General features: G+C 37.1%; 1 protein-coding gene across 1 annotated transcript in view; it reads right to left on the reverse strand.

Annotated features, from left to right (window-relative positions):
* LOC108081519 (scavenger receptor class B member 1) overlaps positions 1–14,940 on the reverse strand; it is a 188,863-nt gene extending 173,923 nt beyond the window's left edge. The window contains exon 1 of the mRNA XM_070284290.1: positions 14,907–14,940. Coding sequence (XP_070140391.1) covers positions 14,907–14,925 — 19 coding nt within the window. The 5' untranslated portion in view covers positions 14,926–14,940. The remainder of the gene's footprint in view (positions 1–14,906) is intronic.
* Positions 14,941–19,363: the final 4,423 nt, after the last annotated feature.

The following is a 19,363-nucleotide window of genomic DNA, read 5'->3' on the forward strand; positions in this document are numbered from 1 at the left end:
GGAAGCCTTCGATAGAGTGTGGCACAATGGATTGCTTTTTAAGCTAAAAACACTCCTACCAACTGCTCAATATCTCCTTCTGAAATCGTACCTGCTGGAGCGAAAATTCATGGTTGATGTGAGAGGTGAAAGATCATCCATTAGAAGCAGTCGAGCTGGAGTACCGCAAGGGAGTGTTTTGGGTCCTGTGTTATACACCCTTTACACCTCTGACTTGCCCAATCCCAGAGAACCGGGGACACTTCTTGCAACGTATGCTGATGACACAGCCTTTATCGCAAACTCAGCGTGTCGAATCGAGGCTTCTAGAAAAACGCAAAGCTTTTTGGATACATATAGCGAGTGGACGAAGAGGTGGAACATATCCATAAATGGAAATAAATCGCAACACTGCAATTTTTCCCTGAGACACAAAATCCTCCCTAGGGTCAAATTTCAGGACACGCTAATTCCTCAATCTCCTCAGGCCCAATACCTGGGATTGATCTTGGATAAGCGGCTCACGTGGAGGCAACACACCACCAAAATAGCAGCAGCATGCCGTGGAAAACTCAGAAAGCTAAACTGGATGCTAAAGTCCACCAGCAAGCTGAGCCTCAGCAACAAAGTGCTGATATACAAAGCAATAGTTGTTCCTGCTATGACCTATTGCATCCAGATATGGGGTACTGCGTCCGACTCTAACGTTATGAAAGTGCAAAGGGTCCAAAACCGGGCGCTGCGCACAATCACAAATGCACCCTGGTTTGCTAGGAATGCAGACATCGCTAACGACCTCAAAATGCTACCAGTGAGGGAGCAGATCAACAGGCACTCAAGTCGGTACAATGAACGGCTTCTGGCCCACACCAACCACCTAGCGGCATCATTGGCCATCCCCATGTCCAGACGAAGACTGAAGAGACGACATCCAGGTGACCTTTGGTTAAGAGGGAGGCAAAGAACCCGAGTCCTACACCAATAACTGAAATGCCTTTGTAAATTATAAATTGTTGTTTACCGTTTACTGTTATGTTTCCATGTTATGTTTGTTGTTAGTGTTAGTCCCTACGTTTTATAATCATTGATTTGGTTGATTAACGTATAATTAAATTTGAACTTATATAAAAAAAAAAAAAAAAAAAAAAAAAAAAAAAAAAATACTGCAATTTTTGTGGCACAAACGTTTAAAAAAAATTGCCCTGGAGACGGTTGCCGATGATAGAAAAACCAAAATAAAATTGACGAGCTGCCTCAACAACAACTTTAAAGAGATTGAACAATTTAAGCCCCAATGTACAATCTTATAAACATAGTGTGTTTAACACACATACTATTGACATTTCACTCAAACTTTGAGACTATACCCGTCTCACGCACACTTTGATGAGCCGAACTAGGGCTTATTTTTTCCAAGTGGACTACCTTGTATAATTCTACTATGGTTATAAGTGTCTAGAATATCATACTAAAACGGAAAATCGATATACGTAATAGTTTAAAAGTTATGACCCTCCGAGCCTGCCGGCTTAAAGGAGGTACGGAGCAAACATAAAACTTTAAACACGTTTTCTGGAAAACTACATTTTTCGAGCTGGCGACCGTCCTATCTCAGTCAATTTTTAACGAATCTTAAGGCTTTTTTCTAAATACGCGTAATGAAGGTGTCCATGGAACAGAATACAATTACATTGATAGCTTATACATTGGATTTTTAATTAACAAAAAAGTGAAGAAAATTTTCGCGAAAATGTAAAAAAAAATTTTGAATCGCCGCCATTTTTTATTTTTTATTAAATTTTTATAATTTTAGTCTATTCCATAACCACATTAATACTAAACAAGAACATCTTTGAATTTTTGGTTTCAGTCGATTTTAACGTCCTGCAGGACGGTCGCCAGAGGAGTTCCTTTTTTGGGCATGGGCTTACGTCGCCCTGTGTCCTGCTTCAGGACATGCTCTAAAAATTTTGAAATTTTTGCTAAACTTTGAACATGTCTTTTCCTTTGTCCACAAAAAATTCCTGAAAATTGTCTATTTTTTGGCCCAACTAATTAGAATGGACCCTTAAATGTTTATTACAAATGTCTTTGAGACTATCAGCAACACAGTACAATTTTTTTCCAAATTTTTCTAATTAAAAAAAAATTGTTTATATGTTGCACTTCTTACAAAAAAATTACTTCGTCCGAGTTGCACAAATTTTCAGCTTCAAATGAATACAGCAGCATGCGCTAGCTCTAGTATGTATTCCAAACGCAACGTACTTAATTACACAGGAACACAAAATGTTCCATGATATTTGGGTGCTCCTGAGTAAAAGTCCCATACAAAATTATTTTCCATCACCTACAGGTTCCGCGGTATACCTAAGAATACAAGAAACCGATGTTTGCCGATATTTTGAATTACGTGGCCATATAGGCCACTTAGACTTACCTTTATTATTTTCGGTAGGACCTACTCTCAATACATCACGGCACTACTAAAAAAATAGTCCCAATCGTTAACCAATGCCCATGTCTTTGGAATTCGACGCCAAAGTTGAAACTCCCAAAATTTTCAAAATTTCTGTGATGAAAAAACAATTCTGAGAATTAAATCTGATATGGAACTAATTTTAAATATTCATTGAATCTATTGTTCATTGTATTCTTTAATTTCGGTTTAAAGCGTTTTCATGAGGACATTTTATTGGATTTATTAAACGAGTAAAACAGCTTTTTTGGTTTTATTATCTACTCCTATTTGCTGTCAAATTTCAAATAAGTCAAGGCAACCTATAAAATGGGAGTAAATATGTATCTTTATACCCTTGCAGGGTATTATAATTTCAGTCAGAAGTTTGCAACGCAGTGAAGGAGACGTTTCCGACCCTATAAAGTATATATATTCTTGATCAGCATCAACAGCCGAGTCGATCTAGCCATGTCCGTCTGTCCGTCCGTCTGTCCGTCCGTCTGTCCGTCCGTCTGTCCGTCTGTCCGTTTCTACGCAAACTAGTCCCTCAGTTTAAAAGCTATCTGAATCAAACTTTGCATATAGTCTTCTATATACTCTCACTGCTATATATGTCGGAACGGGCCGGATCGGACGACTATATCATATAGCTGCCATACAAATGTTCGATATATTTCTAGAAAAAAAATTATAACTTGGCTGTTTTTCAATATTATTCCATCATTTTTGAGATATAGCCATTTTATATTATTCCAGAATTTTATTAAAAATTTTATGAAAATCGGACCACTATATCTTATAGCTGCCATAGGAACGATCGGGAAATTAATCGAAAAAAAATATAACTTCGTTGTTTTTCATCGTATTTTAATCTAATACATAATACATAAGCTTCTGGTATTATTTCAGAATTTTGGTATAAATTTTATGAAAATCGGACGACTATATCTTATAGCTGTCATAGGAACGATAGGGAAAGTAATAGAAAAAATTATAACTTCGTTGTTTTTCAACGTATTTTCATCTACTTTGAGACATGAGCTTTTAGTATTATTTCAGAATTTTGGTAACAGTATTATGAAAATCGGACAACTATATCATATAGCTGCCATAGAAGCGATCCGTAGATGTAGAGAAAATGTAAAGCTGGGAATGTATAACTGGAATTGTCAAACTGTAATGTAAGGATTATCCTGGCTAAAAATGTTATGTTCGAAAGACCTTTTTATACATATACATATTTACTACCATTTTATAGGTTGCCTTGACTTATTATATAGGCCACGTAATTCAAAATGTCGGCAAACATCGGTTTTTTGTATTCTTAGGTATACCGCGGAACCTGTAGGTGATGCAAAATAATTTTGTATGTGACTTTTACTCAGGAGCACCCACTATATCATGGAAAACTTGAAATGGTTCGTGAAAATTTTTGGCTGTGTACCTGTGTTATTGGACTTCCCTGAATTAGAAAAAACGGAAAACCGAGTGAAAAAGAATGAAAATAATACAATAACGGTGTTTTTAACAATACCCATCTAGAGGCAGTCTTGGGCACTAAAGGGTTATTTGAGACCCACTAGGGGACAAAACCGAAATCACCAGGGTCACGGTCACTCCGACGACGCATTTGCTTACCGAAAATGCAAAGCAACCAAGGCAGCCCAAACTAAAATGTGAATTTAAATGGAATTAAAAAACAAACATGCAATCATCAGCGGTCAGTTCCAAAAATGTACTGGCAAGCAGGGAGTCACTAGATAGCCTGAGCACGACTAAGTCAGTGAGGATCTACTGGGTTCCCAGTCACCAAGGCATAGACGGTAACGAAACCGCGGACGAACTTGCAAAGGAAGGCGTCGGACTGGCGAGTGAAAGAACAGAAAACGTCCCTATCTCCCTAAGAACGCTCCAAAGCGAGCTAGAGAGACGGGCTGACTCAAGCGCAAAAAAGCAGGTGGAGGAGTAATTCCGCAATATAAAAAATCTTGTGTAAAGAGCACAACGAGAAACTCACTCACTACGTGCGGCATCTTCCACGGAAGGACTGCAGAATGTTAGTGGGTATTCTAACAGGTGACTGCCTGTCTGCTGTACATGCAGTCAAGCTGGGTATTACCGACAACGCCAAATGCCGGAAATGTGATGAATCCGAGGCAACCGAAACTTTGGAGCATCTCATTTGCAAACGTCCGGCCCTAACGAGGGCAAGAATGAGATACCTAGGCTCTCCAGTTCTGGCATCGCTAGGAGATGCCTCCAGGAGGAAGCCAGGCGAACTCCTTGCCTTTGCGAAAAACACCTTGATATTCAAGGATCTCGAAACCCGCATAAATAGTCTCAAGGTCCATCCAGGAGTTTCCCCGGATAGCTATGGGCCATATAGGCCGATGTGTGGCCCCTCGAGGGCCATCCGGACTAACCTAACCTAACCTAACCTAAACAAACAGAAAAGATGCATGCACACATGAAGTAAACGGGAACTATTAAAAACACCAAATAGAAAATTGTAATAAACCCCGGTGGTTTTTCACGAGTTTGGCAGGAAGAATATAATTATTGTTTTGAAGCTCGACTTAATTCGGTTTCCTGTTGATCTCCTTAAATAGACATTGACATAATTAAGTGACCATTAAGCATGGGACCTTCGTCAAGTCCAGACGTGCCTACGGACGACCGCTACGCGGTGTTTATTCTCGAAGTGTTTTTTTCATGGTGAAAAAGTAAATTCTAAACTCGAAAATATGTACTGATAGTGAGGCCTAGCCTTAGAGTACGTATGACATACGGCCACTAGTGCGTGAGACGTGTTTTTGAGCTGCAAAGTTCATGTACATATATGGTGCCACGCGTAGCAAGCTCAAAAAAATAAGCGAACAAAAGAATGAGCGTCGAAGCTCGGTAAAGCCTAGTACTCTGACGACGAAAATCCGCTGTAACACGTAATACAGCGGCCATATAAAAAAAACGGTGTCGAAAAAGGAAGAAGAATAACTTTTCGCCTCGTCGTTTTTGCTAGTACTCTGACGACGAAAATGAAACCTGCGAAAAATAATTCATTTTATTTATTCTTACACCCCTAATGGAGGGATAGTTGAAGGAATAAAATAATTGTATGACCGAAAAACTTTCTGCCCGCGAGAAGAAAGTAGCGTTGAATAGTGCGGTCAAGGGGAAGCTCATAATATGGGATTTAACACACAAGGAGCATTTTAATTCCATATTCCTTAACAATGCCTGGGAGGCTGTTGCTGCGGAGTTACAAAAAGTTAAAAAAGTTCCTCCTAAGCAAGTAATCGTTTGTATGGGGGCGACGACCAGTTTCCTTTTTTCCCTCCAGCTCATTAACAGCGAAATACATCAGGAAAACACCAAAATCCAATTCGTTTGAATTCATTTTTATTTATTTTCAAACAACAAACGGCTATTCAGTATTACGCTTTTCATGGCGTTTTATCGCTTTTCATTAATTTTGTTGGTCACACTGGTTACCGAGCAAATTAAATAGCGATTCCGCTGTATTACGTGTTACAGCGGCCATACTCCATTTAAAAAAAAACGGTGTGAAAAAAGGAAGAAGAAGAAATTTGTGCCTCGTCGATTTTGCCGGTGCTATGACGACGAAAATGATGCCTGTTCAAATTGAATGGCGTTGCCAGATCAAAATAGTAAACAGCTGATCTCGGGCTGTAACAATAATTCATTTGATTTATTCTTACACCGCTAATGGAGAGAAAGTTGAAGGAAAAAAGTGACATTGATAGGGGCTGTCAAGGCGATGCCCATAATATGGAATTTGTGGGTACAAAGGACATTTTAATATGCCATATTTATTAATATTTTAAATATTTGTTTTTAATATTTGTTTACAAACAGCCAGTGTGACCAAATATAAGCCTTAAACGCCATAAAAGGTACATTTGGTACTTGGCGTTATATGGCTTTTCCTTAATTTTTTGGCCACACTGGCTCCGTAGCCATATAAGGAGCGATTTAGCAATCACACGTGTTACAGCGGATTTTCGTCGTCAGAGTACTAGGCTTTAAACTTCAAAAGCAACAGCAACAACTAAAACAACAACCAATATTGCGAAAACGGTGCCAACGGCCGCAGCGCCAAATTCAATGGTAAAAAAAACCGTGAGCTCTGATAAGCAACAAGCGGTTCCGGCCATACAGACTGGCATGGATCCCTACATCCAGATTAAACGTAAGCTCAGCCCTCAAAACATGGTTGGTAAAAAACCCAAGATCAACCGTACCATCAAATGCAATGACCCAACCAACAACAACAAATTTTTCCCGCCAACAGCTGATGAGAAGCAAAGCCGGATCAGGAGAACCAGAAAAGGCAAAGCCCCCACCTACTTATATTAGGAGGAAACAAAAAAGAACTTTTACACCTACTAACTAAAAAGCAGCAAGGGACTGCAAGTAACACTAATAGGAATTCAACCTGATGTCACTCCCTCTGAGATACTAGAAGCCCTTAAAGGCAAGAGTTTAAAAAGACACACAACAAAATACACAAAATATGTATTATAATTCAAAATTTCCTCCAGACCTATTTTTTGCAAAAGCAGCCAGATCCTCTTTCGGTCCGCTAAATACCCCTCAAGGACACCTCCTACGCTGAAGCTCTACGACCAGGTATGGAACATCCACAAAAAAAAATCCCTCAAACTCAGTAAACACAGAGCCGGCCCCAGGGCAGCCACAATTTTGAATCTAAACGGTTGTCCAGAATCAGAATATGGCGATACAGTTGCTTGTGGCACAAAAGTCGAAACACAAATCCTAAATGTTAAACACATCGACGCCATGCTACTAGTTGAAACGCACCTCACAAGCAGATACAACTTTCATATAAGAGGTTATATCTCCAGATGGTAAAGCCCACGGCGTGGCCGGCATCCTTATCAGAGAACGCATCAAACACCTTTTTCACCAAAGGTTTGCAACAAATTACTTGCAAGCTACATCTATAAAAGTGCAGTCAGATCATGGCAGCCAGATCTAATTGATTTCGCGAAGACAAAAAACATACCTCGCCATTTAATAAACGCCAAGGCCCTTCGAATCTTTTATCAGATCACTCGCCATTGTTGATAACCCTCCTTCAAGGTATAGAAATTACGGATCACACCCCTACAGGCTGACATCGCACAGAACTAACTGGATGAAATACAAGAAGTATGTGAGTTCCCACATTGAGCTAGCGCCCCAGCTCAATACTGAAGCGGACATCGACTGCTCCACCTCCGCTCTGGACGCATTATCATCCACTGCGAGTGGCAGTCTCGAATATTACAACTGTTTAGAAAGATTGGGGTTTAGTCTGCTGTTGCCGGTAGCGGCTCTGGAACGCTGCACTTCAAGGTCAGGTACATCCTTCTCGCTCGGGTCGAAACGCCCTGAGATTTTCCCGTTAGCGAAGACGATGAGATCTTTTAGTAAATGAGAAGTGTGTGGAGGCCCTAAGGTCTACCAATAGAAAGAAGTTTGCGGAGGCCCTAAGGTATTCCAATATCGAGAAGTTTGTGGAGGTCCTAAGGACTTCCAATATCGACAAGTTTGTGGACGCCCTAAGGACTTCCAATAGAGAAGTTTGTGGAGGCCCTAAGGTCTACCAATATCAAGACGTATTCGGAGGCCCTAAGGTCTACCAATATATAGAGACGTAAGATATGGTCGAGGTCCGACTATTACACCACTTTACCAAAATACCTTAATTAACCTCCTATCCGATTCAGGGTATGACTGCTTGGTTGGTTCCTTACCGCTGCTCCTCCGAAGTACTTGGCTGATCGCCGGCCGAAACTGAATGAGCTCCCAAGGGCTGGGGCGCCATTATAAATTGCCGGGAAAATTATCTTTTCATAGTCGTGCAAAGTTAGCAGGACACAATGCGGTATGTTAAGACTAATTATGTGTGTGATTATTTGTGTGAGTTTAAGCTATCGGAATGAATCGCGCTTGTTTATCACACCAAGTCGATCCTTCCTTTGGGAACTATCTATGTGGGGTCGCCGTTTAGGGCAATTCCATGTCATGCAGCATTCTCCCAGGAGAAGTACCTGGTTGAACGATGGGTGAGCCGGAGCACATCCTGGCGAAGATCGTTCCCTTGGCAACCTGAGTGAGTAACCTTACGGACTTCTTGCAGTCAGCGGAGGCGGAGAAGCACCTGGGAAACCCAACCCTCATGTAGGAGCTTGTGGCCAAGCTTCCTAGGAGCAAGCCAGTGGGCGGGGCTATGTATTTTGTAACCATTGTGCCCTTTTCTACTGTAGTGCACTTCAGCGCGTGGCCAGAGGAGTAGGTATTCTGTGACGATTGTGCCCTTTTCTACTGTAGTGCACGTCAGCGCATGGCTACAGAAGAAAGCAAACGTCGTGTGTACGATTTCGGACGTCCAGGGAAAGAAGCCGAAGCGTCGAGTGCTACAAGTAAACATCGACCAAGGCGTGTGCAATCAATAGCATGAACCGCATCGAGGTTTTCTAATCTAATAGAATATAATAGAAAATCAGTTAGAAACTGCCGAAAGTTCATTGGAGGTTCGACAAGTTCGAAGTTCGGTCAGATCGGACGAGGAGCGAGGAGCGAAGGCCGGCTGCTAGTGGCTTCAGGCGCCACAATGGAGGGGGAACCAGCAGTCAGCTCCTGCCAGGCGCAGCCCGGACAGGTGGTTTTCGCTATAAGGTGGTTACAGAGACCACGAGGAGAACAAGCAGCGAGCAGTTTCCAGAAACAGTCTGGACAGAGGGCTCCGCAGGCAGCGGAGGCGTCCGTGCAGAGGAATTTAAGCTGTGTTGACGCCGAGGGAAGTCGGCTTCTCTCCCGGTAGGAAGGTGGATACGTATGCGCTCTTGGAGGGACGACGGTTGATGAAGAGCTACGGAGAGATCTGGTTTGAAGGTAGGGCAACCAGAGAGCCTACCAACGTGGTGAGTCTGAAGATAAGTGATTTTGGGAAGCCCACTTGCCACGTACTGAGAAACGTCTATGCCGTATCGAGCTTGATTCTGCCGATGCAGATGTTGAGTCAACGGGATCTGCTGATGAAGCCGTATAGCAACGTAGTGCCGAAGGTTCTTATCGGACTGGACCATGGACACCTAGGATTGCCACTTAGGAAGAAGTGGTTTAGGTTAGGATAAACAAAATGTATCATAATAATATCGCTATCGTTAATTATATGCAGTTGAAGATGATTAATCTGATGTCTTTTAGGACACTTCCGGGTATGTAAAGCAGCGGGTAAAAGGGTGGAGTTTGATGGAATTTCACAGGTAGGGTGACTGAGGCCAACAACATCTGGTCCTCATCTTCGATAGGTTCTCTGTTATGTCCGAGTCCTTAACCGAAGGGTTTTCTTATTTATCCTCTTGTTCATTTTAACACAAAACCACGCCCATGTTCCCTGAGCAAGCCGGTCAAGAGTAGACAGAGTGTGTTAAGGTGGACAACGCTCAGTGAGTGTGTTCGTTACAGCGAGCAGCACCAATCTAGACATCATACTTACAAAAATCCTAAGAACTATCACTGGGGAACCATGGTATATTCGCAATGAAAAAATCCACAGGGATCTCGGCATTCTTGCAGTTAAGAATGAAATCGAAAAATCCTACAAGGAAAAACTCTTTGCCCATCCAAATCCTCTAGCAAGGGACTTGATTCGGGTTTCCAGCAGAAGCCGTCTACTATGTAACCACCTTCCAACCCAGCCATAGTTAGTCAGGGCCTGTCAACAAATAAAAGCAAAGCAAAAAAAAAAATAATAATAATAAAATAAAATAATTAAGTGACTGGACTTTCGTTTAAAAATGCTCAATCCAATTTCCTTAGTGTCACATTCTGCGTCCCACAAGGTAGCCACCTCAGCCCGCTGTTATTTACTTTGTTTATCAATGACCTCCCGCTGCTTTTAACTAACTCTGAAGTACTTATATCGGCTGACAATATTAAACTACAGTATAAAGACAGGTCCTGCCAGTCTCACTTACAATCGAATATTAATAACTTGCATGGTGTGGTGCTAACTTGTTACATCTCAATAGCTCCAAATGCAAACTGATGACGTTGTCACGTTCTATTCCCCAGTATGCAACTTACATGCTTAATGATTGCTCTTTGGAAAAAAAATAACTCTTGTTGACGATCTGGGTGTTCGCTTAGGTCCTAAACTTACGTTCCCTGAACATATTTCTTACATGGTTAATAAAGCCAAAGCCGTGCTCGGATTTATCAAAAGGGAGTCGAAGGATTTCGATTCCCATTATGTAACTAAGGCGTTTTTTAGTTCGGTATGGTATTAATCGTATTAAATCTTTTCAAAATAATTTTGTACTTTTCGGAGTGCCGAGGTTAGCTTCCATTCTTATTTCTTCGTGGGCTTCTTTTAGTTTCCGTCATAATATAAGGGCGTATTGCACATATTTTGATGATCAACCATTAAGGGGGGACATCTGAGTAACTGGCAAAAAAAAAAGCCCATTTTCTAGAATTTTTTTTGGACAAATGAAAAAGCCAATCGAAAAATGTTAAAGTAGGTTTGATTATGTTAGATGTGAACTAGAAAATAAATTTTTTTTTTAATAAATCGAAAACAAAATGGCGGCTGTGCAGCATGTCTTCGTAGGCCCTATTTTTTTGAAAGGGGTCCATGGCCGAAAACCTAACGTCCTTAATTTTTGATCTAGAACAAAAAATCAAATTTTGTTAGTTTCTGTATCTCAACCGCTATCGACACACGTAGGATTTTTTCGATATTTTGATTTTTAGCAAAATGGTGAGTGATTAAAATTTTTTTTCAATTTTCATGAAAAAAAAACGTCACAAAATTTTTCATAAAAAAAAAAGTAAGCAAAAAAAAAAAAAAATCCTACGTGTGTCGATAGCCATAGGTATTTTGGATATACTGCCAAAATTTCAGATCGATCGGTTAAGATTTGTTCGAGTTATGTTTTCGGCCAACTCAAAAAAAGTGGTTTTGAGAAAAACGCGTTTAAAGATTTAAAATCGTATACGATTACATGTGAGGCACCGCCGCAGAATGGAACATTTCGACACTTAGACACATTTGCCGGACTCTATCTTTTGATATGTTATTTTTAAGACGCTAAAGTATTTTTTAAGCAAAAAAAAAATTTTTCGATTTTTAAAAAAAGTTACTCAGATGTCCCCCCTTAAGAAATACTGTATCAACAAAAATATTTTACATCTAAATCAAAAAATACCATCCCATATAAGACATATCCGCCGCCGCGCCCCGCCGCCGCCGCCGCCGATTTTTGCCTTATTTGACGCGCCGCCGCCAAATTATGAAAATAACGGCGCGCCGCGGCGCGCCGCTGGTGCGGCATCGGCGCAGCTTCAGCGCGGCCTTCAGTGTCATTGTTCTTTATAAAACTTAAAAAAAAATAAATAACTCATTAAAATGGACTTTTTGCCTTATTTGACGCGCCGCCGCCGCCGGTTCTTTCTGACAACTACGCCGCCGCCGCCGAGTCATTTTGACCTCTACGCCGCCGCCGATGCCTTTAACCATCGGCGTAAACCTCTATCCCATATTAAAGGCGGTTTATTATTATTAGTAACTCAATTTTTTATAATTAAAGAAAAAATTGCCCTTCGAAAAATTGTTTTAAATGTAAGAAAAATTCACCTTTAATTTAAGGGGGGACATCAGAGTAAATATTTTAAAAAATCGAACTTTTTTTTTGGCTTAAACAATTCTTTAGCGTCTTAAAAATAACATACCAGATAGATAGAGTCCGGCAAAAGTGTTTAAGTGTCGACATTTTCCATTCTGCGGCGATGCCTACCATATATATATATACGATTTTAAAACTTTAAACGCGTTTTTCTCAAAACCACTTTTTTTGAGTTGGCTGGAAATATAACTCGAACAAATCTTAGCCGATCGATCTGAAATTTTGACAGTATATATATATATACTTTTTTTATCAACAATTTTGTGTCCTTTTTTTTCGTGAAAATTAAAAAATTTTTTTAATCACTCACCATTCTGCAAAAAATCAATATATCGAAAAAATCCCACGTGTGTCGATAGCTGTTGATGTATAGAAACTAACAAAACTTGATTTTTTGTTATAATATAATATTATATATATATATTATAAAACTTACTTTAAAAATTTTCGATTGGCTATTTCATTTGGCCAAAAAAAATTCCAGAAAATCTGATTTTTTTTGCCAGTTACTCCCCCCTTAATAAAAGTTGTTTCTATAATTTTGGTAAATCGCCATAGAATCAAATAAAATTGTCTAAATTTAAGAAAAATCTCCCTAAAGAAAGCAATGTGTTCAATCCCTCCAGGTGAATCACCGATGATATCTTATAACATGGGTGGCCCCGTACCATGAGAGCTACATATAACGTTTACACCAAAATCACTTAAGATTTCACCGATGTGATTAGACATACACATGTGAAGTCTGACAAGTCCTATATGAATCAGTCAGACCTAGTTTATTTTATTGTTATTGTTATTTATTATTACTTTAACTCGCTGTAGAGGTTTAGCCCAATCACGAATCTTTGGTTCTAACAGAGAAGGTTAATATAAAATTTGCTTTATAATATATTATAATACAGTTTCAGGGTATTATAATTTTATCCAAAAGCTTGCAATGCAGTGAGGGAGTCATTTCTAATAAGTATATTTATTTTTGATTGGCATTAACAGCCGGGTCCATGTAGCCATGACCGTCTATCTGTCGTTGTTAAGCGAACAAATCTCTGTTTTTTTTCTGTATCTGAAAGATAGTCTTCTATGCAAATAATGTATAAGTTAAAACGGGCTAGATCAAGTGATTTGCTGCTACAAAAAAAATATACATTACTTCTTTACCTTTCAATATATAAACTCTGATATATGTAAGTATTTGCAAAATTTAAATCAAACAATAACTTCCAGCAACGAGGTGAGATAAGTGTCGATAATAGTGCCTAAAAAAATATTCTCATGTCATATTTACTGACAATTATTAGTATTATTATTAACAAGAAAGGAAGCTAACTTCGGCACGCAGAAGTTTGTATACCCTTGCAGTTCGCAATTAAGAATCGATCCATTCTGGCCAAATTAATAATAAACAAGAAAGGAAGCTAACTTCGGCACGCCGAAGATTTTATATCCTTGCAGATATTATTTCATTACATTTCACTTATACTTATGTTTACAGTTTGACATACATCTACCGATCGGTTCTATGTCAGCTATATGTATATAGTTGTCCGATTTAATAAAATTTATACCAACATTCAAAAAATAAAAAAAGCTTATATCTCAGAGTAGATGAAAATACGTTGAAAAACAAACGAAATAATAATTTTTGTTCTATTAATTTCCCGATCGTTCCTATGGCAGCTATAAGATATAGTCGTCCGATTTTTATAAAATTGCAACGGAAATTCTGCAATGAAATTAAATGGCCATATCTAAAAAAAGAAGCAAAAGTTAAAAAAAAACATCAAAGCTATATTTTTTTTCTACAAATTTATCGATTATTTGTATGGCAGCCGTTACGGCCGTTTCGACATATGTATATAGCATTGAGAGCATTCAGAAGACTATATCCAAAGTTTCATTCAGATAGCTTTAATACTGAGGGACTAGTTTGCTTAGAAACGGACAGACGGACGGACGGACGGACATGACTAGATCGACTCGGCTATTGCTTCTAATCAAGAATATATATACTTCATAGAATAGGAAAAGTCACCATCGCTGCGTTGCAAACTTCTGACTGAAATTATAATACCCTGCAAGGGTATACAAAAATTAATGATCGGACTACTCTATCATATTTCACCTTCATATATATATATATATATATATATATATATATATATATATATATTATATATTATATATTATATATTATATATAAATATATATATATATATATATATATATATATATATATATATATATAAGAAGGTATAGTATATAATATATAATATATATATATATATATATATATGAAGGTATATATAATATATAATATATAATATATAATATAATATATAATATGTATAGGTAAGTGTGTTGAAAGTTGTCATTATATTGTTTTTGTTCAGCATATATAGTTATAATTTATATATATATATATTTAAATAAAAATGTTTTACTCTCAGACACAGCCATTTTTAATTTTTTCAGAATTTTGTGTCTAATTTTATGAAAATCGGAAAACTTTATAATATAGCTACCCTAGAAACAATCGGTATATGTAGCGAAAAATGTAAAACTGTAAAAATAATATGTATAGGTAAGTGAATTGAAAGTTTTTATTACTTAGTCTTCTTTCTTTATTGAACTTTGAAGAACTTTCCACCTAATGTTGGCCCGCCAAACCCTTAACAAAAACAGTGGAAACTAAACTGTTCCCTCCATCTGAAATATGATTATTACTAATTATTACGGATACATACCTCTTGTTAATGTAATCATTTTTAATACCTTTGTATAAACATGTATTAAATATTTAAAACTTAAAAAAACCGACCGAGTGGTTAATTTTGTTCAATAACTAATTTATATTTTTTTCTATAAAATATATCAGCACCATCAAATTACAAGATCAACTGGCAGCAATCAATTGAATTACACTTCCTCAACTCGACTTCGGTTATTTTATTTATTTTAAAATGTTTGGTTTTTTTATGTCGCGCACCAGATTATGAGTATGAATATACTATATTAAATCAGAGCTTTTTCGGACGTCAAAAAGTCTTATCAAAAGCTTTCTGAGAGACAAGCAGAACCGCTAATGATGAGACAAGCCTAAAGACCACAGCCAAGAAAAAGACAGCGATTAGTATTGCGTTGAATAAGTGCATATTGAAGAGTAACAGCTTAAACAGCTGTATATTTTAAAGCTCAATAAGATTTTATTTTATTTAAACGCCCCATTAGTTTTATTGCACTTCTCACACACAAACACGAAAATGCCTCAATTCGAAAATGTTAATCACTAGCCACTGTTAGACTTTACAATAAAAAGACTGAAAAACTATTTTATCAAAAAAATTAGTCCGCTAAAGTCTTGGAGCGACTGCGACGTCAGCACAGAAATAAAAGGAATTAGCGATTAAAGAACAGGAAAAGGGCTGCGGGTCTACGCTCTTCCATTCCACTAAACTTCCAATCCATCTTGTGACTGTTGTTCTTATCTCTTTCTTTTTCCTTTTTATAAGCTAAATACATGTTACCATAACCATTGTCTCTAAACAGAAAGCAATTTATAATTACAAAATTATAATTGATGATGGTTTATTTATTTAAATTAAAGAATGTAAATTAAGAAAAACAAGAAAGGAAGCTAACTTTGGCACGCCGAAGTTTGTATACCCTTGCAGATTGGTTTTGATGTTTATATTACAGATTTAAATACTGACAACACCACAAAACAGAGTTTGATAACATTTTACCAATTTTTATTATGTTTACAGTTTGACAGTTACAGTTTTACATTCCCAGCTGTATATTTTTTTTTTGCATCTATCGATCGTTTCTATGGCAGCTACACTCAACCGCATATCTCTGCGTACACCCCATAAAAATTTCAAATTCAAACTTCAAACACACACCGTTCGGCCATTTTTCAACATTTTAACCAACTTTTTTTTCGTAACATAACTTTATTTAATTGGCTTCAATTATGTATTTTTTTTTAGAATTTTTTAACCATGTCTTATTATTTTTTTTTAATTTTAAACTTAACGCTATGAAAAGGTGTACACGCAAAAGTCTGCGTACAGCTAACTAAAAACTACTTAAAGCCTATTATTTACAACTTTTTATATTTAGTAAGGTATCCATTTGCCTTTAGCACCTCCGTAAGGCGCCTCGGCATGGAATCCATAAGTTTTTTTGACTCCTCGGCTGTAATTTCGCCCCATTCCTCCACGATGACATCCTTGAGCACTTTTTAGATGTTATGGTGTGTTTCCGGATCCTTTTCTATATTAGATCCCATAAATGTTCAATTGGGTTGAGGTCAGGACTCCTGTGGAGGTGTTCGCAGCTAATTTTTAGCATTATATAGAAGCCAAAGCTTCGTATTATGCGCCGTGTGCTTGGGATCGTTCTCTTGCTGGAACCAATATTCATGTTTTAGCCCCAAACTTTCAGCACTTTTTGGGACATTTTTTTTTCAAAATGTTGATATAGGCTCCTTGATCCATAATTGTCTCGATAAAAGTCAAATTTCCCACGCCGCTCGCTGTCATACACCCCTACACCATAATGCCGCTCACTCCATGCTTTACCGTGCCCACAAAATTTTTCGTTTTAAAGGCTTCTCCGGTTTTTCGCCACACTAAAACTTTGCTCTTTATTCCGAAAATGCAAAACTTGCTTTCATCGGAAAATAAGACCAAAAGTCGGAATGTTTTAGTGTGGCGAAAAACCGGAGAAGCCTTTAAAACGAAACATTTCAACATTTTGAAAAAAAAATGTCCCAAAAAGTGTTGAAAGTTTGGGGCTAAAACATGAATATTGGTTCCAGCAAGAGAACGATCCCAAGCACACGGCGCATAATACGAAGCTTTGGCTTCTATATAATGCTAAAAATTAGCTGCGAACACCTCCACAGGAGTCCTGACCTCAACCCAATTGAACATTTATGGGATCTAATATAGAAAAGGATCCGGAAACACACCATAACATCTAAAAAGTGCTCAAGGATGTCATCGTGGAGGAATGGGGCGAAATTACAGCCGAGGAGTCAAAAAAACTTATGGATTCCATGCCGAGGCGCCTTACGGAGGTGCTAAAGGCAAATGGATACCTTACTAAATATAAAAAGTTGTAAATAATAGGCTTTAAGTAGTTTTTAGTTAGCTGTACGCAGACTTTTGCGTGTACACTTTTTCATAGCGTTAAGTTTAAAATTAAAAATAAATCATAAGACATGGTTAAAAAATTCTAAAAAAAAATACATAATTGAAGGCAATTAAATAAAGTTATGTTACGAAAAAAAAGTTGGTTAAAATGTTGAAAAATGGCCGAACGGTGTGTGTTTGAAGTTTGAATTTGAAATTTTTATGGGGTGTACGCAGAGATATGCGGTTGAGTGTATATGATATAGTTGTCCGATTTTTATAAAATTTATACCAAAATCTCATAGTAGATGAAAATACGTTTAAAAACAACGAAGTTCTAATTTTTTTGTTATTAATTTTCCGATCTTTCGTATGGCAGCTTTAAGATATAGTCGTCCGATTTTCATAAAATTAAAATCGAAAAAATGTGAACACATCTACTATGAGATAATTGTGAGCTTCTTATATTATTTCAGAATTTCTGTGTTAGTTTTATGAAAATCGGACGAACATATACATAGCTACCATAGAAAAGATTTGTAGATGTACAGAAAAATGTAAAGCTGCGAGTGTAACAGTAACAGTAACCATCAAACTGTAAATGTAATAGGTATAGATAAATGTAATGAAATTTAATATTACTTTGGTTTTTTTCAACATTTATATTTATATTGTTTATTATTTTAGATAAAAAAGTTATGTTATACGATTAAACATTTTTTGTAATTTTATTAAAACCAAAGTATTATATGCTATGTACATATGTATAAATATACAACTTTTATATATTTCCTGTTATTTTTGCTATTAATCTGACCAGGGATTGATTCATACTGATGCAATGACAAACTGCAAAGGTATACAAACTTCGGCGTGCCGAAGTTAGCTTCCTTTCTTATTTTCTATTAATTTGGCTAGAGTGAGTGGATCTATTTTTAATGATCCAACTGCAAACTGCAAGGGTATACAAACATTGGCGTGCCTAAATTATCTTCTTGTTACCTTTGAAATTAATTGGTTTTCAATTAGTTAACTGAGCTTTGATAATTTAAAGTCACATTTTTAAAGCAATATTTATGGACAGTCAAAAAAAAAAAATGTTAAAACAACGGTGTTAGCTATTAGAAAACACAGTCTGGAATGCATTCGACCAAGAGTATGCCAAATCGCATAGGAGAACTTAAATAGTCTAAGGGGCTGTGGACGCATTATTAAAAAAATATTTGTTTAAATTGTAACATTTGACTTTTTATACCCTTCCAGGGTATTATAATTTCAGTCAGAAGTTTGCAACGCAGTGAAGGACCCTTCCCGACCCTATAAAGTACATATATATAATCAAGGCAAGGGTATAACAATCAAAACCAAATTATTAAATGCTATGTATAAATATACAACTTTTATATATTTTCTTTTATTTTTTTAAATTATTTAACCAGAATAGCTCGATTCGGAGCTCATAAAAATGTAGTATTTTAGTTGATTTTTTTTAATAAATCATACAAAATTTTTTCGTAAAACTGTCTAAAATTTTATTTAAACCAAACGAAATTCCAAAAAAAAAAAACAGTCAACAGTCTTTGTTAAGTTAAAAGATCATAAAAAAACTAATTGCAATGAAGATAAATAAATGGTCCCATGAACCGTTATCTTTCGCATTCCTTTTTGGATTGCTTCTGCATCAATCGATCAACAACAACAACAAGAACGACAAGAACAACTAAAAGAAGTTAAAGAAGTTAAGATGTGCAAAAATTGGTTCGTTGTGTAAATACTTTTGACTCCCTGCATACATAAATACATTTACATAATAATACTGATAGGTTTACTCCCCAAACGATCTGAAAAATTGTCTTCCTTTTTCTCAGTTGGTAACCTTGTTTCGCAGACTGGGAATCTTGTACTTTTTGTACAAAGCATAACTCATTACACCCAATCCGGCATCTCAATGTTATTTTCGAACAGTAAACTTCCAGCCTTAACTTACATATGTATGTATGTATATACATATGCATGTATATTTCCAAGTTCTCATTATTTTGACAGAGAGAGCAACGTCTTTC

Source organism: Drosophila kikkawai, chromosome 2R (assembly GCF_030179895.1).
Source record: "Drosophila kikkawai strain 14028-0561.14 chromosome 2R, DkikHiC1v2, whole genome shotgun sequence".
Taxonomy (NCBI): Eukaryota; Metazoa; Arthropoda; class Insecta; order Diptera; family Drosophilidae; genus Drosophila; species Drosophila kikkawai.